The 24991-nt window shown below is 41.0% G+C and overlaps 1 protein-coding gene across 2 annotated transcripts in view; it reads right to left on the bottom strand.

The window, feature by feature from the left end:
• kiaa2012 (KIAA2012 ortholog) overlaps window positions 1-24991 on the bottom strand; it is a 125798-nt gene that overhangs the window by 29083 nt on the left and 71724 nt on the right. For both annotated transcript variants that reach the window (XM_062962036.1, XM_062962038.1), the window contains exons 12-13: window positions 17372-17435; window positions 17119-17280 (exon numbers count right to left, since the gene is read on the bottom strand). In XM_062962036.1, coding sequence (XP_062818106.1) covers window positions 17119-17280; window positions 17372-17435 — 226 coding nt within the window. The remainder of the gene's footprint in view (window positions 1-17118; window positions 17281-17371; window positions 17436-24991) is intronic.

Genomic DNA, 24991 nt, shown 5'->3' with positions numbered 1-24991 from the left:
CCAGGAAAACAATGTCCAATATGAGATATTAGAGTCCAAAGTTATAATCCAATAACCGAAACACACACTTTGCCAAGCAAAGTGTGGGGAAATGACAAGGTCCTTTAGTCCAATGGAGCTTGACAACAAGGCTGAGAAACAAACTGGATTCTTGGCAACAAGGCTTGATACGAGGCAACAAGAAGCAAGAAGCAAGAACGTGGTCCGTGACGAGGTCCGGGGAACAAGGATGGCTTGGAACTGGTGCAAGATCCGTGGCAAGGTCCTGGAAACAAAGGAACTGGAGTAGCGTAGTCTACACACGATCTCACTCCAGAAGCTGACGAATTGACTCCGCAAGGATCCCCCTTGCGGGAAATAGCTATATAGGATCTTGTTTTCCCGCCAAGGAACACTTTCCCTGGGGAACAAGAAGTGAAACCCAAACTGTGTCCAGATGCATGACTCCTTAAGATTTCCCAAGGGAAACAGGCTTAATCAGCTAATTGTCTGGCAGCGATCCTGGCGCTTCGGCGACTCGCCTCCCGAGCGCCTCTATCTCGATTATAATTATCCCGGCGAGAGAACGGGGGAGAATTCTGCCCAAGGCTTGTTTGGCTGACTTCTTGTGGGCAAACATCCTGCAGGTGCAGGGGCTCCGATTCTGGCTGAATCGGTGGGAAACCAAAGTTTTCCTCTTCGTCTGTCACAATAGTACTAGGAACAGGACTACATGGCCCATGAGACATCACATGGGGTGGCATTGGTGCTTTCCTTTCGACTTATCCACGAGTTATGTCAAAATAAATGATTTTGGCCCCCAAACTTGTCCTTAATTAAAACATGTGGTTGACTTATACATGATTATATATAGTATTTGCAAATACAAGTATTCCAAAACCTAAAATATTTTTGATCTCAACTATTTTTGATAAAGGATATTCAATCTGTACTTTAAACCCTTCCCCTCCTAGCAAAGCCATTAAGTACAGAGTCAAAACTACTCCAGCAACCCATTCTACCTAGTTTTAACTATGTTTTCTTTAGACCAAAATAAAATAGACCAAGGTCACCTCCAGCCTTTTAAAAGCATCACAATATTGTGCTATGGGACCTCTGTGAGTTGTTTTTTTTCTAAAGCCTCTAGCAAAGCCAGTCCTTGCCTGCACATCTGTGGCACTAGAAAAAGTCAATTTACAGTGTTAAGATCTTTAGGAGTTTTCCCCATGATCCTTTTGGTGAGCTGTTGTAGGAAGAAGCAAAAGAAAGGGGGGAAATACTAACATAAAACGAACTCTTTGGATACAACTCTGGAGGGAGTTTTCAGAACTGAAATTGCCTACTTGTTACGGGCTTACTCACAAGGATTTCTATGTGTGTGGAGTTCAGAAGGAGGAATCAACTGGAAGATAAAACCCATGCTGTGCGAAAAGGTGTGCTTTAGGAACTTCCCTGGTGTGAGCAATGGGTAGCTGGGGGAGTTAAGCGGTTTAGCTAACAAATGCCAGGGAACCACAGATTAAGAGAATAAAACTCGCCTGCTAATGCACTGCGCAGTTCCTTTAGCACTGCCCAAGGGACAAGGAAACTCTCATTGTTTGGCTATACTCTGAGCCACGTACACAGGTCGTAATTTGACAAAGTTGGAAATGTAAATCAATGTAATCTACACGGTCTTAGTACCCTGAAACCTTTCACAGCTATACTTCTATACTGTAACTTTCATTCTTGCGATAGAGGTCATGTTTAGACACAACAGTAAGCCACAGTTCTGGACAATCCTGCCTAAATCCCACTTGTCTTCTTCTAGCAGCAACTAAACTAACTAGCAATTCAAGATTTAGTCTGTTGCTCCCAAACAAGTCAGGAATCATAAGACAAGGGCAAACCCTGATTTGTAACTGTAGCTTGTTGAGGATACAAGAATTCCAGTTTAGGCAACATAGTAAACATTCAATTCATGGGCTGCTGTCAGTTTTCCAGGCTGTATGGCCATGTTCCAGAAGCATTCTCTCCTGACAGAGGCGGTTCAACCACCAGGCCAACTAGGCAGTTTCCTGTGGCGCCATCTTGTTGGGGGCGCCATCGAGGCAACTCCTGTCTCCTGCGGCCTGCCTCTGCCGCTGCGCCTCCCTCTGCAAGGAAGGAGCCGAGGTCGCCGCTTTGGGAAGCAGAGAAGCGGCATTTCTCTGTTCCGCAAAGCCCCAAGTGCCTTCCTTCTTGCCAGGAAGGCATTTGGGGCTTTGCAGAGCAGAGAAACCGCCGAACGCCTTCCTAGTGAGGCCTTCCCCTTCTGCCCAGCGCTCCGGCGAGCACTGGGCAGCCCAGCACTCACCGGGTGACCCAGCACTTGCCGGAGTGTCCGCACTGGGCCTCCCAGTGCTCGCGTTGGGCCTCCCGGTGCCCGAGCTGGGCCCGTCTTTGGGGCCTTCAGAGATTGTGAGGTAAGTGGGGTTTATATATCTGTAGAAGGTCCAGGGTGGGAGAAAGAACTCTAATTAATCACCTTGATTAGCATTTAATGTCCCTGTGGCATCAAGGCCTGCTTTCTTCTTGCCTGGGAGAATCTTTTTTTGGGAGGTGTTAGCTGTCCCTGATTGTTTACTATCTGGATTTCTCCTGTTTTCAGAGTGTTGTTCTTTATTTATTGTCCTCATTTTAGAGGGTTTTTTAAATACCGGGGGTTATCTGGGTTATCTAAGTCCACATTGCCCTATATCCCTGTTCAATGTTTGGTGCTAAATTCGCAAATATAGTAATTCCTACATAACATTACCATGTATTGAACTGCTTTTTCTGTTGATTTGTTGTAAAACATGATGTTTTGGTGCTTAATTTGTAAAATCTTAATGTAATTTGATGTTTAATAGGCTTTTCCTTAATCCCTCCTTATTATCCAACATTTTAGCTTATCCAACACGTTTATTTTTCAGTTATTGGTTTGGGGGGGTGCCAAAATTCTGTTCGCCTACACTTAAAAAATACCTAGGGCCGGCTCTGTCTCCTGACGTTTCACCCACATCTATGGCAGAGGTTGTGAGGTATATTGGAAACTAGGCAAGTGGGGTTTATATATCTGTGAAATATCCAGAATAGGAGAAGAACTCTTGTCTGTTGGAGGCAAGGGTGAATGTTGCAGTTGGCCAGCTTGATTAGCATTCAATTCCTGTTTATTTGTCCACTTACATCAGCCGGAACGACTAAGTGACAGCAAAGAGCCTGCATACGCCAACATACAGTTTGGTAATTGTAAGACAGAATCCTCAAGAAAGTTGATGTCCAGATGCAACCATCATCTAATCTACTCTCTCTTTTTGTGTTCATCAGGGAATCAAGGTGAGAGTTTGCAGTAATTTAGAGTAGTAAATTAAGGGGAAAATGTATAGTAAATGTGTTTTCTTAATGCTTGTTATTTGTGTTACCTATTGCCACCTGATCACGAAGCCACAATAATTATAATAATTCCTTGCAACACTATGTAACACGATTCTTGTTCCTGGGTTATAAATGTCATTTCCTAAATGGTTCTATCATCACAACGTGGGAAAAGTTTATTAAACTGCAAAAACTTTGTTTTTTGCAGAACATCCAGCAGCACATTTTGCTATTGTTTTTCAGCGAATATCTCATAGAGTCTCAATCAATTCAACCTAGTTCGTGGCAGCCAAAAAATTAAGTTTCTGGAGCAGTACAACTACTTTCAAAGTAAGTACCGCACAATTAAACAGAAAATAACACTTTCAAACCAGGAACAGAAAATTTTTCAAATTTTGTTACATAGCATAATAATTCCTCTTTTTTCTCCTTTACACTAGGACTGAGAGACAATTTAATCTTTACATTTGGTAGATGAGTATAGATTTCCTATTACAGACAAAGGAAGAATAGATCAGTTCATTTCTAGTCTCTGTGTGTTTACTCCATATCTTTGAAAAGTCCATTTTATAGATTACAACCCCCAAATCCCTGAGGGAAATAGAGGAGGAAAAGGATCTTTTACAAATTCTGACACATTCTATATCCAATTTGAACTTATTCTTAAAGTTTTTGACCTTTCATACTATACAGTTATAGAAATTAATGACAGTGGCCATAGGAAGACCCAGATCTAATCCACTATTAAATTACTTAGGGACAAAGCAGGGAATTAGTTTTTAAGTGGGGTGTCATTTGGACACCTCATGTAAACATCCAGGAGGGTGTGCGTTTTCCACACTGCCTTCTCTGGATTAAGCATTAGTTTGTTTGCCCTCATCCAGTCCACTACAGCTGCCAGACACCAGTTTAGCACAGGAACTGCTTCCTTGGAATTAGGTGGAAAGGAGTAGTAGAGCTCCAGGTGACCTCTCCCAGCAGTTTCATGTAGATCTTAAAATAGGATGGGGAAGAGTGGTCAAGGTGTCAAAAAGATAGAGCATCCAACAATGATCTTTTTAAATACTATTGAGACTGTTGATTGTTCAAATAAAACAGAGCACGAGAGAATACTACAGCACATGTTTAACAGTGGCAAGAATCCCATATGCTCGACAGTAGAAAAATATAGAAATATTGGACATATTGGACAACTATAGAATATTGGACAGTGAAGATGTAGGAACTGATAGAAATTGACAAGTTAGCAAAGTTGTTGAAGGATAAGTCATTGGACACATTCTTAGAAGAGTCGAAACCTTTCTATCAATATATATGTTTGTTATTGTTTAAGTACTTTATTGTACATCACCTTCTCAAGGCATTGTGGCTGAATCATATTTAAATGAAACTAATAAATAAATGTGCATGTGCACACATTAATTAGATTTACAGAACAATCGTTGCATGCATCTTTGAATGCTTATTACACTGAATCTAAGTGCCATTGAGGGTAAAGTGCACCCCATTTTTGAAGCTTCAAATCTGTAAAAAGAAATATTTTTTTGGAATATTTTTTAGAATTTCTTCTGCATGTGCAATGCTTTGCTTTTGTTTCAATCCAAAAGTCTTGTTTGCATGAAGCTATTCTACTAAATCTATGGGCCCATTGGAGGGGCAGAGGAAGCAGAAAGTAGCGCTTAGCTTAGCCCATTGGTTCTCAATAGTGGGCCACGAGAACAAAAATCCGGTCTACGAATCTCCTTCCTCTTTATTTTATTTTATTAATTTTATTTCTGCTCCTTTCCACAGAGTTGGCCATTTCATTGGATAGACCACATCAGCTCTACATTATTGAATATGGTTTTCTGCAGGCGAGCAGATGGCAACTACTGGATGGCATATGTTCTTTTTTCCCCCTTTTTTTTCAAAGTTTTTATTGAGTGATTTAGTGACATACAAAATGTAAAAAGAAAACTAGAAATAATCAAGTACACATAATACAGGTATGCCATTCCCACAAACAAGTACATTGCCACATTCTCTTGTATGTATCACTTTCCCATAATAGATTGTAATACAGAAATATCTATGTCTTGACTTCTATAATATATTCATCCTCTAATTCTATTGCATATTTGTTATACAGTAGAGTTTCACTTATCCAACATAAACGGGCCGGCAGAATGTTGGATAAGCGAATATGTTGGATAATAAGGAGAGATTAAGGAGAAGCCTATTAAACACCAAATTAGGTTATGATTTTACAAATTAAGCACCAAAACATCAGGTTATACAACAAATTTGACAGAAAAAGTAGTTCAGTATGCAGTAATGTCACGTAGAAATTACTGTTTTTATGAATTTAGCACCAAAATATCATGATGTATTGAAAACATTGACTATAAAAATGTGTTGGATAATCCAGAACGTTGGATAAGTGAATGTTGGATAAGTGAAACTCTACTGTATTTACCTCTATCTGCCTTCCCCTTGTTTCCCCTCACCTAGTGCTGACCCTTCACCCCAAACCAGCCAATTACAATTCTTATTTCCAAAGTTCCATTGTTTCTATTACAGGTTTGTTCCCCTTACCTTCTAAATATACGAATTCTATAAATTTTCCCCATATCTTCCCAAAATCATCTTTTTTCAATAACCCTCTTTTAATCTTGATATTACATGTCAATTTATCATTTATTGCAATATCCTAGATCTCTCTATACTGTTCTTCCAATTGGTACTCTCCCCCTTCTTTCCATTTTTTGGCTATTAAGAACCTTGCAGCTGGTACCAGATTGGCAATTCATTCATGTAGCTCTTTTGATATTTCATTATTGTCAATAAACGACAGCAGTGCTATTTCAGGCGTTCCAGTTATTTCTGTTTTGGGGATTCCCCTTATTTCTTGAAATACATTTTCCCAAAATTTTTGAACATATTTACAAGACCATATGTTCTGTATCAGAAACTAGAGCTTTTGTGGTCTAGCGAATGCAATTTTCTGAATCAGCACCTCAAATAACCAAACGGAACCTAAAGTTGACCAAAAGTTGATTCCTAACCCTTTTGGTACCAATGTTGGAGACTGGTCATTGGTCAAAGTGGTCCCTGTTCAAGTGGGCTCTGGTCAAAAAATGGTTAGGAACCACTGGCTTATCCAGACCGGTAAACCAACAGCCATTTGGCTGAGGCTGAGGACAAAATGATGTGGGTTGGCTGAGCCATTTGGGCAGGGGCCTCTCCTTCTCCTCCTCTTTCCTCTCCCAGAGGTAAGAAAAACTTCACTATAAAAACAAAAATTGGCAAATCTAAAGTGCATAGATTGTAAGATGCACCCTGTTTTTGGAGCACCTAAACCAGGAAAAAAATACCAGATAGTTTGATCTTGGAAACTAAGGAGAGTAAGCCCTGGTTAATATTGGGAGACAACCAATGAATACCAGGTACTCTGGGCTATATTTGAGAAGAAAGTATGGGCAAAATCACCTATGAGTATTTTTCCCTAAGAAGCTGTGAAATTCATGGGGTGCCATAAGTCAGCAGGTAACGTGAAGGCACACACACGCACACACATGCACACACAAAATGTTTATTGAACTGCAGCCTGACAGCTGTAAAGCTGTCACAGACTTTCCCCCTAAAGAACTCCTGGAGCTGTCATTCTTTGAGAACCTTGGAGTAGCACACTTACTTTTTATGGCTCTGTAGTAGGAAGAAAAACACTTCATACGTTTCCTCTTCCCTCTAAGATAAAATTTTCATGAGCCAATTGAGAAAGCTGAGCAGCACTGTTGGTCTTGCAAAAATGGGAAATCTTTTAACAACCCTGGACTCACCTATCTAGGTCTAGCTGATGCAGATATATATTGTTGAGCTGTTCTGTTCAGGAAGCAGCGTGCCTTTGTTTTCTCCTTCCTATTTCTACCAACCAGCTTTCTGATCATTTTGTCCTCAGCATCTCCCACTCCTCAAAGTGGAAATCATCAAGGGCTATATTGTGATTGATTTCCCTTTGCTCAGTCTGTTTAAACTTTCAGCAAGTAAATTATGATCAAAGTAATTTCCTAGGGGTACATGCTCATGCCCTTAACTGAGTTATCTTCCTTGAAGCTAAGTGGAATATCTTTTCATGAAAGCAGAAAAATAAACAAACTCACTCTGTTTGATTTGGGAGGGATTCTGGGACAGGGCCTCCATGATTTCAGTTCAAAACTGCAAATAAATAGTGGTCATCATACAATTGCCCCTCCACATCTCTGCTCTTGACTTTTGCATATTTGATTATTGGTGGATTCTTTCCCTAGGTTATTCCTAGTCACTTTAAGTTCTCCAGCCTGATTTCCATTTGAAACAGAGCACACGGGAAAACTTAGGGATTTCTAGAGAGCCGATTTCTCTTTTTGAAAGAATAGCATTTTTTAAAATTCACTGTTTTCCCATTCTTGTGTGGGCCCTGCACCCCTATTCCCAGAAAAAGGGGTAGGGTTGTTTTGTGCATCTACCATTTGTTAGGATTTTCTGTTAGGGAAAATTCCTCAAAACAGCAGAGCATCCAAAAATGCAAACAGGATACTTATAGGCTGCTGTGAGTCTTTCAGGCTGTATGGCTATGTTCCAGAAGTTTTTTCTCCTGACGTTTCACCCACATCTGTGACAGGCATCCTCAGAGGTTGTGAGGAACCTCTGAGGATGCCTGCCACAGATGTGGGCAAAACGTCAGGAGACAAAACTTCTGGAACATGACCATACAGCCCGAAAGACTCACAGCCTTCGACAATACAAGGATACTTATAGTTGAGCATCAGCTCACAGCAAGCAGAGTGTGGAGTGTTGTGGCTGAAAAGAATTTAGAGCTTAGAAAGCAAACATGCAGAGTTCAACCTTTATGATTACAAAAGGTTTATTTACAAAAAGAATAATTACATTTCTTCATAGTAAAGAACTGGGTCTGAGCTACTCTATTTATTCTTTTATTTATTTCCATAATTTCTATCCCACTCTTCTCACCCGAGGGGACTCAGGGCGGCTTACAAGTCTGACAGAATTCGATGCCAATACACCACAGTACAATAAAATAAAAAAATAAAACAGTTAAAACAGTTAAACAAAATAACAATATACAATATACAAACATTAAATACAATATAAAGTACTCTAACTCCACCTTATTACTGTATAAGCATGTATGTGACTAAGTTTCTGTGGGATCACTACTTGTGTAAGTGTGTGTTAAGAGAAAAACACCTGGTCAATTACAACTCATGGTTGAGTAATTGGAACAATCAGGGCTAACAGGCTTGAGCCACTCCCTGAATGGGGTATATCTGGGAATGTTTGTAATGTCTTTTGGGGACTTACTGAATACTTGCTGAGAGCCTACTATGAAGATGCATGAATTTAATGCAAGAGACTTTATGTGAGTTTTGTTGCTGGAAGTTTTATTATGATTTTTGACTCTGCTGCTTAAGAGTAAATTTTTGATTTTCTCTTCCATTTTCGTGGCTTGTTTTTCTTTTGCTCATTGTGGATACAACAACAGACTGGATAAGTCTGGACAGGACTGCACGCAGTTTGTTTTTCAACAAACCCGTAACACACCTCTCTAGGGTTCAAAAGAGAGGGAAAAATCTCCAAGCACACCTCTCTCCCGACACACAAACAGAGAGCGGTCTCAATACACACAACACACATTCAGATGCAAAAAACAGAAAGTCAAAGACAAAAGTTATGCACATGCAAAGTATCCATCCTATACAACCAATCAGAACGAGAGCAGAAACAGAGAGGAGAAGAAATAAAAACATTCCAAGCTAACTAACTATTCATTGAGGGTTGCAGACTTGGGCAGTGTGGGGTTGAATTCCAACACCATTAAGTGTATGCAGTTCAAAAACATGCTGATTTGTGAACATGTCAGTTCTATTGACCAGATACCATATTTACTCAATTCTAATGCTCACCTTTTTTGACTGAGGGCGCTTCCAGACAGCACTAAATCACGGATTTTAAACAGGGGCAAAAAATCCCAGGACTTCAGAAGAGGTCCACATACAGACCTGCTAGTTCTGGAATTTCTGCCTCTATTGTCCAAAGTTGCTGCTTTGTTCCAAGATTTAGAGGCTCCCAAGATGGTCGACGTGGGACTTCTGCTGGAAACCTCATCAGTTTTTTTTTAAAAAAGCTCCGGAATGTGGCCATATGGATATGCAGATATACGGTAATGGGATCTCTGCAAAAGATCAGTTCTTTGTCCTAGCCAGAAAAACTGTGTCCTTCAGACATTTAATGAAGTATTTGCCACACAAATAAACCTCATGGGGTAGGACCACTATTGCCCAAGTCAGCACTGCACAATAAAACAGGAACACACAATTGTAAGCCAGGAACAGAACTTTGTCATTATATTTTTAGAGCCTGGCTGCCTGGTCATCTGCTCAGACAGATTTGGTTGTGTACTTGTGGCATGGAACAATAGGGTGCTGTTCCTGGGTTATACATGGCTTTTCCTATTAGCCACCTGCATGACCTTGGCTCTTAGTATTTACATTCCTCTCCATCACATCCATGTCCCTCCAGCCAGTACTAAGTTTTTGCCATTCACTAAACTGTATCCATGTTGTCAGCATACACCCAATGAGGAACTGATATGTATAACCCAGCAACATCATCCTGTTGTTCCCTGGCACAAGTACACCACAAAATCTGTCTGCACAGATGGCCAGACTACAAGGTCTAAGTAATTATAGTAATGTGTTGTCGAAGGCTTCCATGGCCAGGATCACAGGGTTGTTGTATGTTTTCCGGGCTGTATGGCCATGTTCTAGAAGTATTCTCTCCTGACGTTTTGCCCACATCTATGGCAGGCATCCTCAGAGGTTGTATTAATTATAGTAATGATGGCATTCTGTTCCTAGTTTGAAAGTGTCTGTTCATGTTTCATTGGGCTTGGGCTGTGGCGCAGGCTGGAGAGCAGCTGCAATGAATCACTGCAATGAATCACTCTGACCAGGAGGTCATGAGTTCGAGGCCCGCTCGGAGCCTATGTTTGTTTGTCTTTGTTCTATGTTAAAAGACAGTGAATGTTTGCCTATATGTGTAATGTGATCCGCCCTGAGTCCCCTTTGGGGTGAGAAGGACGGAATATAAATGCTGTAAATAAATAAATAAATAAATAAAATAAAATACTATTTAATGTGAAAATACTTGTTGCACCTCAGGAACTTCATTTTTCTGCCACAAACTACATTAAACTGGTGAAGGACAAAGTTCCCCTTCCCAGGACAAAGTTTTTGCCTTCTACTGCTTTCTTTTTAGGAACTGACCAATCAGGAACAAATAATAATAATAATAATAATAATAATAAGAAGAAGAAGAAGAAGAAGAAGAAGAACAAAATGGAACTGATGGAAATAACAACTGAAATGATCAGCAAACGAGTGCAAAAAGTCAAGAACTGGACATCGCCTGGTAGTGATCAACTTCATGGATTTTCGCTCAAACATCTGATTAGTTTACATGGAAAAATGGCCCAACAATTCAATGAGATGCTGCAGAAAGGAAGTATCAGTGAATGGCTAACAACTGGAAGAACATACCTGATACAAAAGGATCCAACAAAAGGAGCAGCACCAGGAAACTACAGGCCAATAACGTGTCTGCCCACTATGTTTAAACTACTGACTGGCATCATAGCTGACAGAATTCAAGACTATCTTGAAGAAAAAAACATCTTGCCAGATGAACAGAAAGGCAACAAACGGAAAAGCAGGGGCACAAAAGACCAGTTATTGACTGACAAAATGATCCTGGAGAACTGTAAGAGCCGAAAAGCTAATCTTCACATGATGTGGATTGACTACAAAAAGGCCTTTGACTCACTCCCACACAGCTGGATCATCAAGTGCCTGGACGCCATCGGGATTTGTAAAAATGTTGGCACCTTCATTGAAAACATGATGGAGCACTGGAAAACTGAACTGTTTGTTGGAAATGAAAGCTATGGACTTGTCAACATCAGAAGAGGAATTTTCCAGGGAGATTCATTGTCCCCTCTGCTTTTCATTATTGCCATGATCCCTCTGTCAACAATCTTACAAAAAACAAATCTCAGCTACCAAACATCTAAGAATTCTCACAAAATTTCACATTTGATGTACATGGATGACCTGAAGCTATATGGGAAAACAGAAACTGAAATTCAGTCTCTGACCAACACTGTCCGAATTTTTAGCACTGATATCAACATGGAGTTTGGTTTGGACAAATGTTCGACAGTGGCATGGAAGAAGGGAAAAATCATTGAAAGTGAGGGCATAAATATGCCCAATGGCCAAACAATAAAGTGTCACCAGCCAGAGGCCTATAAATATCTGGGTATATTACAGCTGGACAACATCAAGCATGAACATGTGAAAACTGTAGTCAGCAAAGAATACACACAAAGGGTCAGAAAAATTCTCAAAAGCAAGCTCAATGGAGGCAACACCATCAAGGCCATAAACACCTGGGCCATACCTGTCATAAGATATACTGCTGGCATCATAAACTGGACACAGATAGAACTGGACAATTTGGACAGAAAAACAAGAAAACTCATGACCATTCATCATTCACTGCACCCTCGCAGTGATGTTGACCGGCTATATCTGCCTAGAAGATCAGGGGGCAGAGGACTCCTACAAGTAAAACAAGCAGTCAAAGAAGAAGAACATGCCCTGGCAGAATATGTAAAGCAAAGTGAAGAACCTGCTTTGATTGAAGTCAAAAATCAGAAACTCCTCAAAGCACAGCAGACAAAAAACCAGTACAAGAAAACCACACTACAAACTAGAGCTGACAACTGGCACAACAAAACATTGCATGGAAAGTTCCTTGACAAAATTGAAGGAAAAGCTGATAAGGAGAAGACCTGGCTCTGGCTCACAAATGGGACCCTGAAGAAGGAGACAGAAGGCCTGATCCTTGCAGCCCAGGAGCAAGCCATCAGGACAAATGCAATTAAGGCCAAGATCGAAAAATCAGCTGATGACCCAAAATGCAGACTGTGCGAGGAAACAGATGAAACCATTGATCATATCCTCAGCTGCTGTAAGAAAATTGCACAGACAGACTACAAACAGAGGCACAACTATGTGGCCCAAATGATTCATTGGAACTTATGCCTCAAGTACCACCTCCCAGCAGTAAAGAACTGGTGGGATCACAAACCTGCAAAAGTATTGGAAAATGAGCACGCAAAGATACTGTGGGACTTCCGAATCCAGACTGACAAAGTTCTGGAACACAATACACCAGACATCACAGTTGTGGAAAAGAACAAGGTTTGGATCATTGATGTTGCCATCCCAGGTGACAGTCGCATTGACGAAAAACAACAGGAAAAACTCAGCCGCTATCAGGACCTCAAGATTGAACTGCAAAGACTCTGGCAGAAACCAGTGCAGGTGGTCCCGGTGGTGATGGGCACACTGGGTGCCATGCCGAAAGATCTCAGCCGGCATTTGGAAACAATAGACATTGACAAAATCACAATCTGCCAACTGCAAAAAGCCACCCTGCTGGGATCTGCACGCATCATCCGAAAATACATCACACAGTCCTAGACACTTGGGAAGTGTTCGACTTGTGATTTTGTGAAACGAAACCCAGCATATCTATCTTGTTTGCTGTGTCATACAACGTCGTTGTGTCAATAATAATAATAATAATAAATGAGCACGCAAAAATACTGTGGGACTTCCGAATCCAGACTGACAAAGTTCTGGAACACAACACACCAGACATCACAGTTGTGGAAAAGAACAAGGTTTGGATCATTGATGTTGCCATCCCAGGTGACAGTCGCATTGATGAAAAACAACAGGAAAAACTCAGCCGCTATCAGGACCTCAAGATTGAATTTCAAAGACTCTGGCAGAAACCAGTGCAGGTGGTCCCGGTGGTGATGGGCACATTGGGTGCCGTGCCAAAAGATCTCAGCCGGCATTTGGAAACAATAGACATTGACAAAATTACGATCTGCCCGCTGCTAAAGGCCACCCTGCTGGGATCTGCACGCATCATCCGAAAATACATCACACAGTCCTAGACACTTGGGAAGTGTTCGACTTGTGATTTTGTGATATGAAATCCAGCATATCTATCTTGTTTGCTGTGTCATAATAATAAAATAATAATAATAATAATAATAATAATAATAATAATAATAATAATAATAATAATAATAATAATAACAACTTTATTTTTATACCCCGCCCCATCTCCCCAAAGGGACTTGGGGCGGCTTACACGGGGCCTGGCCCGATAAAACAAACAAATAACAGTAACAAAGCAATACAACAATTATCCCAGTAAAAAACATCAACATCAATAAAAACAGTCATTAAAATCAACAAGCAAGATACAGTATTAAAAACTGGAGACTAAGTCGTAGTTCCCAGGCAAAGTGCAGAGTGTTACGAAATGGGGAAAGGAAATTTCACAGTTGAATGGACAATAAAGTGCGGTATAAAATGACAAGACAACAACAATGGGACTATTATGGAATGGACAGATAGATCAATCCAGCAACAAACATCTAAAACCAGGAAAAACCCAGATAAAAACTGCCGTGATTTCTGATTGCAGAGACATAAAGACATGTAAAGATCCAGATATTCGACCAAAAATGGCGACATTCCTGCACCTGGAAATCTCGCGTTTTTGCCTTTTGTAGTGATTGCTTCTGGGTTTACAGGAAACGGCGTCTGGCCACCCTCCTGTTTGCTGTGGGAGCTCCTGGGATAAAGGTACTGTGTGGACGGGCCCTGAATTACCTTCCCAAAATTAGGGTGTGCATTAGAATTGCATAATATGGTAAATACTTTTTTGGATTTCAGGGTTTTGAGGTGTGTATTAGATTTGATGGCGCATTAGACTCAAGTAAATACGGTATTTTGCATCTATGTCAAAGTTGTTACATACCCATCACCCCACAGAGGATATTTACCACTAGTGGGGAAAGGAGGGGTGAAGATCCAACAGTAGACAAAATAGGCCTAGTTAAAACTCATTGACTCCCAGCCTGAAGTTTCATCCTGTTTTTGTCAAATGTAAAGCTTCAGAGAGGGAAAATGAGAGACAACCAGAGGACACTGCTCTGGAAAGGTCATAAGCAAAAATAATAAAATTATACGACATTACTACCAAGATCTGAAAACCAGGTGGAGCGGGGAGAGGCGGAGGAAACGATTCAAGCACCGTAGCACTAGTCTCTGCAGACCTTATGCAAGCACCACGAAGGCAAAGGGGAAGAAGCATCACAAGAGCCGAATAACATCTTTCTCCCCATCGGCACAAAGATATCTCTCTCAGCGATTTCATTCTTGCTCGTCACTGACCCTCTGTTCTATATAAAGAGCGACCCTCCATTTTTAGAATTCTTGCTGGAATATGATTATGGATGGCCAGACTTCAAATATCCTTTCAGAAGCCAGAAAGGGAGAAACCATCCATGACATTCAGCACAGCATTTACAACAGGAAAGGGACACGTGTATATAGCAGGAATATGTCGCATGTAAGAATAAAGGATTTCGAAAGCTATATTTTCCCGCTGAGTAATATTACAAGAATTGGTGGTTTTTCAACTTTTGTTTGCATTTGGGAGATTTTGTTTTGCAAACAAAATACTGTTTTATGCAAAACATGGGGTTTGGGTATAAAAGTGTTTTTGTGCAAAAAGTAACCCCTTAAAAAGTAATTAAATATGAAATATCAGCTTAGGATCGCCATTAAGTAAGATATTACTTTAAGGCACATAACAAAAATTTTCAACAATTCTGTCCTTTGTCAGTTCTGACTAAAGGTTGCCAACTAGGTAAGTTTAAAGCAGAGGAAGCTTAAGTCAACACAACTACAATTGAAGAGAAAGGAATTCTGCAACTATGACACTAGCACATAAAATTTCTTCACAGTATACTGAAAGCATTCACAATTTTTAGAGCTTGTCTGGAGGCAGTAACACACATGTTGCAAGTGTTAGGAAAGTAGCATTTTAGAACAATCATTCCTGGGATAACTACTCCTCGTTGACCACATAGCTGTGAGATGCTAAAAGTCTTAGTTCACATATGACGCAAGGGGTTAAAACCTTGTGCTGCTGAACTGCTGACCTGAAGGTTGGCAGTTCGAATCAGTGGGACGGGGTGAGCTCCCGCTGTTAGCCCTAGCTCCTGCCAACCTAGCAGTTCAAAAACATGCAAATGTGAGTAGATCAATAGGTATCGCTTTGACGGGAAAGGTAAAAGGAAGCTCAATGCATTCATGCCAGCCACACAACAAGGGGGTGTCTGTGGACAACACAAGCTCCTCAGTTTGGAAATGGAGATGAGCACCTCCCCCAGAGTCAGAGATGAGCACAGCCTCCAGAGCCGGAGATGAAAGGAGAAGCCTTTGCCTTTGTATTTCATTGTATTTGCAATAAGGCATTGAATGTTTGCCTGTGTCTGTTTATATATGCTAGAATCCGCTCTGAGTTCCCTCGGGGAGAAGGGCAGAATATATATAAACTATTATTATTATTGGGGCCTCCGATGGCGAAGTGTGTTAAAGCGCTGAGATGCTGAATTTGCAGACCAAAAGGTCTCAGGTTTGAATCCGGAGAGCGGAATGAGCACCCACTGTTAGCCCCAGCTTCTGCCAACCTAGCAGTTTGAAAACATGCAAATGTGAGTAGATCAATAGGTACTGCTCCGGTGGAAAGGTAACGGCGCTCTATGCAGTCATGCTGGCCACATGACCTTGGAGGTGCCTACGGACAACGCCGACTCTTTGCCTTAGAAACTGAGATGAGCACCAACCCCCAGAGTCAGACACGACTAGACTTAACGTCAGAGGAAACCTTTACCTTTACCTATTATTATTATTATTATTATTATTATTATTATTATTATTATTATTATTATTATTATTATATTTTACTGACACAAAAACACAGTATGAGACAGCAAACAAGATGTATATGCTGGATTTTGTATTACAAAATTACAAGTCGAACATTTCCCAAGCATTTAGGACTGTGTGATGTGTTTTCGAATGATGCGCACAGATCCAAGTAAGGTGGCCTTTTGCAATTGACAGATCATGATTTTGTCAATGTTTATTGTTTTCAAATGCTGGCTGAGACCTTTTGGCATGGCACCCAGTATGCCAATTACCACTGGGACCACCTGTACTGGTTTATGCCTTTGCTCTGGCAAATAATAATAATAATAATAATAATAATAATAATAATAATAATAATAATAATAATAATAAAGATGTGCAACTTCTAGTCCTCCCACCTGTAATTATAACTTAGCACCAATTTTAATGTTTATGTGGCTTTCCATCAATTCATTAGATATGTCTTTCTTAACCTGCATCAAATCCAAGCGGAAGAAATTAACAGATCATGAGACTGAAGTGTGCTCATTATAATGCACCTAGTCCATACAGCTGCACAAAATGGTGTTTCTAATGGCAATGCTTGGGGAACCTGTTGAGATTATATCTGGCACCAGTGCTTGTTCCAGGACATGGAGAGCCCTTCAACACACAGCACACTCAAGACAAGGGTGGAAATGTAACCCCGAAGACACAGGACCTGAATATTGACAATTTTATTTAACTGTTCAGGGCCCAACCAAATATCCAATGAAGTCACTTTCTGGAGCAGCCTTGAAGAGGCGAAATAATCACATAAACAGAGCTGGTGAAGATTTAATCTTAGTATCCAAGTAGGTAAGAAGCTCCACCCGAATACCTTGCTTAAAGTCATCCTTGATCTGCTGTTTTAGCTTCTGTGTCTGTGGCAAGGTGAAATGTTCCCTTTCCTCCTCGGTTTGCAGCTGGTTGTTGTTTGTACAGGCACCACCTTGGCTCTGCTGATTCCTTTTTCTGAATTCAACAGAAATGCTCCCATTTCCTGGTGTACAAAACATGAAACGTGAATGAGTCATCGCTGTTGTACTTAGAGCAAGCATTAACACTAGAAGATAACATCTGTGAAAAATTACCTGCAGTATTTTGTTTGGTTTTGAAGCCATTCTTGTTCCCATTTTGTTGAGTCTGGAGGAGTTCCTTTAAAAAAAGAAGAAGCAAGTCTATCAGTCTTTATAGCAATGTCCAGTTCCTTTTGCTGCAGCTGTACTGGACAAAACACTACACAGCCTTGTATCTAACAGCCCCTAGAAATGGAAACTGGACACATGAAACAGCAGCAAGCGTCTGTGGTTATCCAAGGCCACTTCTACACTGCCCAATATTCCAGGATCTGATCCCAGATTATTTGCTTTGAACTGAATTATATGAGTCTCCACTGTCAGATAATCTGGGATAAACAAATAATCTGGGATCAGATCCTGGGATATAGGGCAGTGTAGAAGAGACCCAAGTGTTGTTAGCTGCAGCTCCCATCATCCCACACTATTGGTAGTTGAAATCCATACTTGCAGTGCTGTGAATTGCCCGCCCTGACATAAAGAATGGGGAGTAATTGAAAAAGCCATCCCAACTGCAAAGTGGAACTGCAAAGTGTTTGCACCAATATAGTAATGGAATATTTTCATTCATACCTTTTGCTGTTACTTGTGAAACAGAGATTCATAGCAAATATATTGTTTTAATTTTGCTACATGTTTAACTTCACCACATGCTGTTTCATCCCACTGTCAGCCCTCCACATTTGCTGGGGTGAGACCCCCACGAAAGTGGAACAAATGTCAATTTCTAGGTCCTCCAACACAACTTCTGCTGGAGTTGCACTGGAGGGCCTAGAGATTTCTCAAAAGGGGCCACAGTAACACAGCAGGTTAAATCACTAACTGCAGGAAATCTTCTAACCGGAGGGTTGGCAGTTCAAAGCGGCGAGTTGGGGTGAGCTCCCATTGTGAGCCCTAGCTTCTGCCAACGTAGCAGTTTGAAAGCATGCAGTGCGAGTAGATTAATAGGTAATGCCTCAGCAGGAAAAGTAAAAAGGTGCCCATGCAGACATGCTGCAATGTGATCAGCGATGTCAACGGACAACAGGTTCCTTGGCATGGAAAAATGGAACAAGAGCACCTCCCCATGGCTGGAGTTGAGCATCATCTCCAAACACTGGAGATGAAAGGGGAAGGCCTTTACCTTTGCCTGTGTATAGTATGTTGTTGTTATTCACTGTATTAAAAGATACTGAATGTTTTACTTATATGTATACTCTGTAATCAACTCTAAGCCCCTCTGGGGAGAGAAAACGGAATATAAATAATGTGTATTATTATTATTATTATTATTATTATTATTATTATTAATTTAATTAAATATTTGAATAATCAAATTCACAAATGTGGAAGAGTGGCTGCATTAGCATACAAATAGCTGTTCCTTTTTCACTTTCCACATCAGCCGGTACCTTAGCATTTCAATTAGGCTGACGTTCCGATAGAGAAACATTAATTCTAACTCGGTATGGTTTATGTATAGGAAACTCACATCCCAGCTCTCATTTTAATTGCCCTGCTAGAGTAAGTGCTTGGTTAGGGAGAAACTATCCTGTCCAAAACTTTCTGTCGAACCAGCTGATCTAGTAAGGGCATTGCATGGAGAGGAGGCATGGCTCCAAGGGAGATCTACATCTGATTAAATCTTAGGACTTGCCAGCTCCCGATCCTAAATACAAGGGCCGCTAGACTGTCTCCTCCTCTCTCTACTCCGGCTGTCTCATTATTGCATAACACTTTCTCCCTCTGGTAATAAGCTGTAGTGAAAGGAAAATGAGCAAATGAGGCACTGACAGACGAAGGAGGGAAAGACATAATTGAAAACTGATGACAGAAACATCTATGGGCAGAGGCTTCCAAATTCACCGCTCTGCAGCAGAATCCTGCTAAAAGGAAGCCTGAAGAAGGAGCGGGGAACACAACCATTGCCAAGGGGGAGCTGTTTTTGGAGGCAGGGCTTCATCCAGTCTTTGAAACTCTAAAACTTTTTGCTGGTGGGACCTTAAGAAGAAATGTGATCATAAGAAGAGGTGCTGTACGGCTTCATAGTGAAGCACGTGTGAGGCCCCTTCCACACAGCTGAATAAAATCCCATATTTTCTGCTTTGAACTGGAATATATGGCAGCGTGGACTTAAACAATCCAGTTCAAAGAAGATATTGTGGGATTTTCCGCCTTGGTATTCTGTGTTATATGGCTGTGTGGAAGGGCCCTGCATGCCATATCCTAGGTTCGGTCCTATAAACACTTTCTGCTAAAAAGATCAGGGCTTATAGTTTAGGGGAGTATCTAACACTCATTAAACATTCCCCATATATGAGAGTTGAATGAAAAGTAATGCCTCCACCTTCGTTACTTAGATTTGGATGAGAATATTTTAATAAATCAAACGAGAAATAATCCTTAGAATGTGCTCTTTAACTACCACTATTCGCTTTTCCACATAACCACCAGACAATTGGTTACATTTCTGCCAACGATGAACAAGTTTTCTAAAGCCATCATGGAAGAAGTCAACGCTCTGATTCTGCAACCAGTGTCTCACAGTATCCATCATGCACAGATCTTCCAATAGCCAAGCAAAGCAATAATGTGACCCACACATTCTTGTGAAATGCTGATTATGCTTGAAATTTCTGAGTGATACGATCTGAATCAATCTGTCAACCTTTTGCTTGTGAAACTCGGTGGTTGCTGTCACAGGATGTCCAATCAGGCCTGTAGCGGGGGGTGGGGGGGGGTGGTGGTGTTAGGGGTTCAACCCCCCCCCCCGAAATTTTTCAGGTTAAAAAAAAACCTGGTTTACTCATGAATTTTAACTGGTTAACCAAATCCCCATGCTAAGTCTATGAGATGTAAAACATTAAGAGTCCCTCCAGGCGCTATATCAAGCAGATATTGACAGGTCTGAACCCGGGGGGGCGGGTAGGTCAGGGGTTCAACCCCCTCCCCGAAATTCTCAAAACCCCTCCCGAAATTTTTTTCTGGCTACAGCCCTGTGTCCAACCCTATGTCCAACAAGTCAGATGTTCCCACCTCAACATCTTTAAACTTACTTGCCCAACGATGCACAGTACTCACATCAACACAACCACCATAAACAGCTTGCATTCTCTGATGAATCTCCTTTGGGCTGACACCTTCTTCTGTCAAGAATTCAGTGACTGCACATTGCTTAAGTCACATTGACCGACCGTCTGTGCAGGGTTCCATACTTCACACTTTAACAACACAACTGTTCAATGCTAAGGCTTTCTGCAAAATGGAACTGTAGAGGAGTCTACTGAACAAGCCAGTACCTGCCACATACCAATACTGCTATCTGTTGAAGAGTTACGAAGGTGGAGGCATTACTTTTCATTCAACCCTCGTACATAAGGATTTGTCCCCAGTGGGGTAGATTATTTCCCTCCCTCCCCAAGCCATCCCAAAAGTGTAAGGATGTTCTTTTACTTCTCTCCGTGTTTGAAGATGAAAATCACATTTTTGTCACGATTCCTTGCATAATAAGCAGAACTGAAATAGCTAAAAATGGGAAGTATTGGAAAATATTTCTCTTAGATTCGGGTTAAAGTGGATCTGGTCAATGGCTGTTCTGGAGAAACTGATTCGTTGGTTGAAGATAGGAGTCCTTTTCACCCAACACTATCATAGCACTAGGAACTGCCATTTTTCCAATTTTGGAGCGATGGGATTGGCCATGAAAGGAAGGCCTTTAATATCCTCCGCCTGGGAGCTCTACTGATCCTTTTGCGGGCCCTTCCAGACAGGTCCTATATTTCAGGATCTGATCCCAGGTTTTCTGCTTTAAACTGGATTATATGAGTCTGCACTGCCAGATAATCTGGGATAAACAGAAAACCTAGGATCACATCTTGGAATATAGGGCCTTTCTGAGCAAACTACAAATTCCAGGATTCTATAGCATGCCGCCATGGAAGTTAAAAGGAGATCACATTGTTCTATCTGTGTAGTGTGGAAAGGAAAGACAGCAGTAATGGAGATACATTTGAGGCTACATGGTCTCCTTTCATCACATTGACTTGCAAAGAAACATAATCCTCAACCTGAATGTATGAAATACCAGAAGAACCTGTTTCTGTGAAGGAAAAAAAATGTTCCTGGCAATTATAAAGTATGATCTTGACGAATTGTTTGTCCGCAAGCCTTATCTGTTGAAATGAAAACACACTCATTAATCACTTGAATATTTTATATGTTCTATCTACTTCAATTAAGTTTTGCTTTGATTTTTTTTTCTTTTCTTCTATTTATAATTGTAATAAAATTACATGGGGGAGGGGAGGAAGGGAAGAGTATGAATGCAGATGATGAGGAAGATCCTTCTCTGCTTAAGATGTCAGATAGCTATTGCCAGTTAGAAATTATTGCACCAGGTAAAGGAATTGTCCAGCTTGGCATGAAGCAGTTCTCTATCTGAGGCCCCTTCCACACTGTCCCTATAACCTAGAATCTGATCCCAAATTATCTTCTTATCCTAGATTATCTGGCAGTGGAGATTCATATAATCCAGTTTAAAGCACATAATCTAGTATAAGATCCTGGGATATAGGGAAAGTGTGGAAGGGACCTAAGAAGAAAATCAAATTTAGGACTCTTGCTCCCAGGATCTTGGAGCTAGTGCAGCTATTGACCATGCTGGCTGGGAGATTCTTGAAGTTGAAATCAACAACAACATTTCTATGAGCCTCTTTGAGTCTCCTTGTGGAGAGAAAAAGTGAGGTACGGATAAACATAATAATAATAATAATAATAATAATAATCATCATCATCATCATCATCATCTGGTTGGTGACACTTTATTGTTTGGCCATTAGGCATATTTATGCCCTCACTTTTAGTTGTGAGACCTCACAACGTCTGAGGATGCCTGCCATAGATGCAGGTGAAACGTCAGGAGAGAATTCTTCTGGAACACGGCCATACAGCCTGGAAAACTCACAGAAAACTAATAATAATAACGATAGTTAAAGTCTACTTGATGGCACGTAACAACAAAAAAGGAGAAACCATTGACATGAACATTAACAACTCCAAATTACATTTCCTGATCCAGAGAGCCTTATTCTCATCCTGAACCAGAAATGAACATAAGCTTTTAAAAAAATGAAAATAGCAAAATGATGAGAGACAAATCTCTCAAATGTGTCACCACACACAGCATTCACAGTAGTTGTAAGAATACAAGGCAATACATGTTCAAATGAGATAAAGCGGAACGACAGAACAAAACAAGGAATCAAGGAGACTGAAATTCATCGGTTTGTCATCGCTTTCCCCTGGGGCCTTTGGAACGCTGGTTTTTGTGGTGCCAGGTATATGCAGCCTCCTGGCCTACAAACCCCGCTGGCTCCTAGGCATTCACGGATAATTGAATGTTGGCTCCCACACAAAAGTGTTGTTTTGAGCATCTCTTGGTTGGGCTCCATTTCCATTAAACAGGTATGAAGCTGCTTAATCTGTGTTCAAATTGTACAGCAGACCCACCCAACTTATTATTTTCAAAGCTGTCCACTGTCAAAAAGCCCCGCACAGAAGAGTGCTCTTCTAAAATGCAGACCTGACTTCAGGCCGCAGCGAAGAAACTTCTGTCCACTAGTCAAGACCTTCAGCTCTCCCATCAAGTGGAATTACTTTTCACAGTCTTGTCCTCTCCTTCCGGGTTTCTTCACAAAGGAAAACCAACAAGGAGTTGGAAGAAAGAGCGTGAGACCTTTCTTTGGTGCTGCTGAGTTATTCCATAGGCAGCATGCAACCCAGTCTTGTGGCCAAGGTGGGGCAGATGGGTATATCATCCTTCCATTTCCCTGCTTTCTTTCTTAGGTTCGGGGAAGGGTTGCTGTTTCTTTGCGTGTGACATGACACACAATGACAACCTCAATTTAACGCAGAGCTGGCAATCACACAACCCTCTAGCATTCCTCATCATTGGCTATGTTGGACATTATGGTTCAATAACATCTAAAGGGCTCCATGATTCCTGCCTCTGAAATGGGACCTCTCAAAAATTCAAGCAGTTGGGCAAAGTAAAAACCACAAAAGAGATCTCCAAAGTCGATTCAATCTAAACTTTCCTGTATAGAGGGTGGACTTTTAATTATCACAATCACCCTTTGCTATTTAAATAAACTTGAAATAAATAGCGGCCATAATAATATGACCCTTGAAAAACCACCTTCACCAGGAAGGTAATTTAACTTCTTCCTCTGTTGAGAGAAATGATGGAAGTCTGGCTGTGCTTCCGGCTGGTGAGTCCATCTCCTTTCTCGATGGAGAGACACAACTGAAGCACATCTCTGTTTCCTGATCCAGAACTGTGTTTTAGTTTGCAGAAGAAGGATTCATATTTATTTATCTCCCCAGAGGAAGCCGATAAACTCCTTTCTCAGCAGAGAGAAGCCTGTGGCTCCACACAGCTGGGCTTTGGCACCCAGGGTAAGGGAGACTTTTGGGAGCCCAATAGAGGCAGACTGTGCCCCAATATGTGAGTCTTCTCTTGAGCTACTCTCTTATCCACAGGGCAGCAGGTCAGTGCGGGGAAGGAATATTTTGACTGTGTACTATATAGAATTTTCAGTACACAAAGGTATCCTGACTGCAGGGAAGTGCTCCAAATATTCTGTGAAAATTATATTACACTAAAAGTCCTGGAGCCAATTCAATTGCATAATACATGGCCCTACTATATTAGAATATTTATTACAAACATGAATTAGTCTGCTCCTTGAACATTCATTTGTCTGTAATGTTCTCTACACCACTAACCATAAAGAAGCATGTTTCTTGGTCTTCAGTAAAATGAAAATATTGCTCTATTCTGTACTTATTATGAAAGCAAAGCAGGATTGGTTGATCATGAAATGAGATAATGTTAAGCCATCTGCTATTAAAATCTCTACCTAAAATTATAATTTACTTTATAACATCCTAACTATCTCCTCAGTCCATGTGGCTATTTTTAATTATTTTCTTCGGGTATGTGATGGAAAAGAATGACACAGCTCTTGAAGAATAGCAACATTGCTGCACACACTAATGTAACCTGTCTGGTTGAAAATTAGGCAACCTAGGCCTAACTCCTGATTTTCCCTATGCATCTAAATCCTTTTAGGGCAGTGGTTCTCAACCTGTGGGTCCCCAGATGTTTTGGCCTTCAACTCCCAGAAATCCTAACAGCTGTTAAACTGGCTGGGATTTCTGGGAGTTGTAGGTAAAAACACCTGAGGACCCACAGGTTGAGAATCACTGATTTAGGGTTTCCAAGGCAGCACTAAGCACTTGGATCTCAACAAAGAAGAGGTTATGCTTAAGCTATATTTAAGCTGGGATTTCTGGAAGTTGTAGTCCAAAACATCTGGGGGCCCACAGGTTGAGAACCATGTTTTAAGGATTTCTAGGCAGAAAAAACCCTAGCACTTAGTTTTTAAAAAAACCTGCTTTCCACAAGTAGTTTCCAACCATTTAGTCCAGTGATTCTCAACCTGTGGGTCCCCGGGTGTTTTGATCTACAATTCCCAGAAATCCCAGCCAGTTTATCAGCTGATAGGATTTTGGGGAGTTGAAGGCCCAAACATCTGGGGACCCATAGGTTAAGAACCACTGATTTAGTCAATCCAACTACTGTAGTGTAAATGT

The sequence above is a fragment of the Anolis carolinensis genome, chromosome 1 (assembly GCF_035594765.1).
Source record: "Anolis carolinensis isolate JA03-04 chromosome 1, rAnoCar3.1.pri, whole genome shotgun sequence".
Taxonomy (NCBI): domain Eukaryota; kingdom Metazoa; phylum Chordata; class Lepidosauria; order Squamata; family Dactyloidae; genus Anolis; species Anolis carolinensis.
The sequence above is the reverse complement of the archived record's forward strand: the minus strand, read 5'-3'. Positions and strand labels throughout refer to the sequence as shown.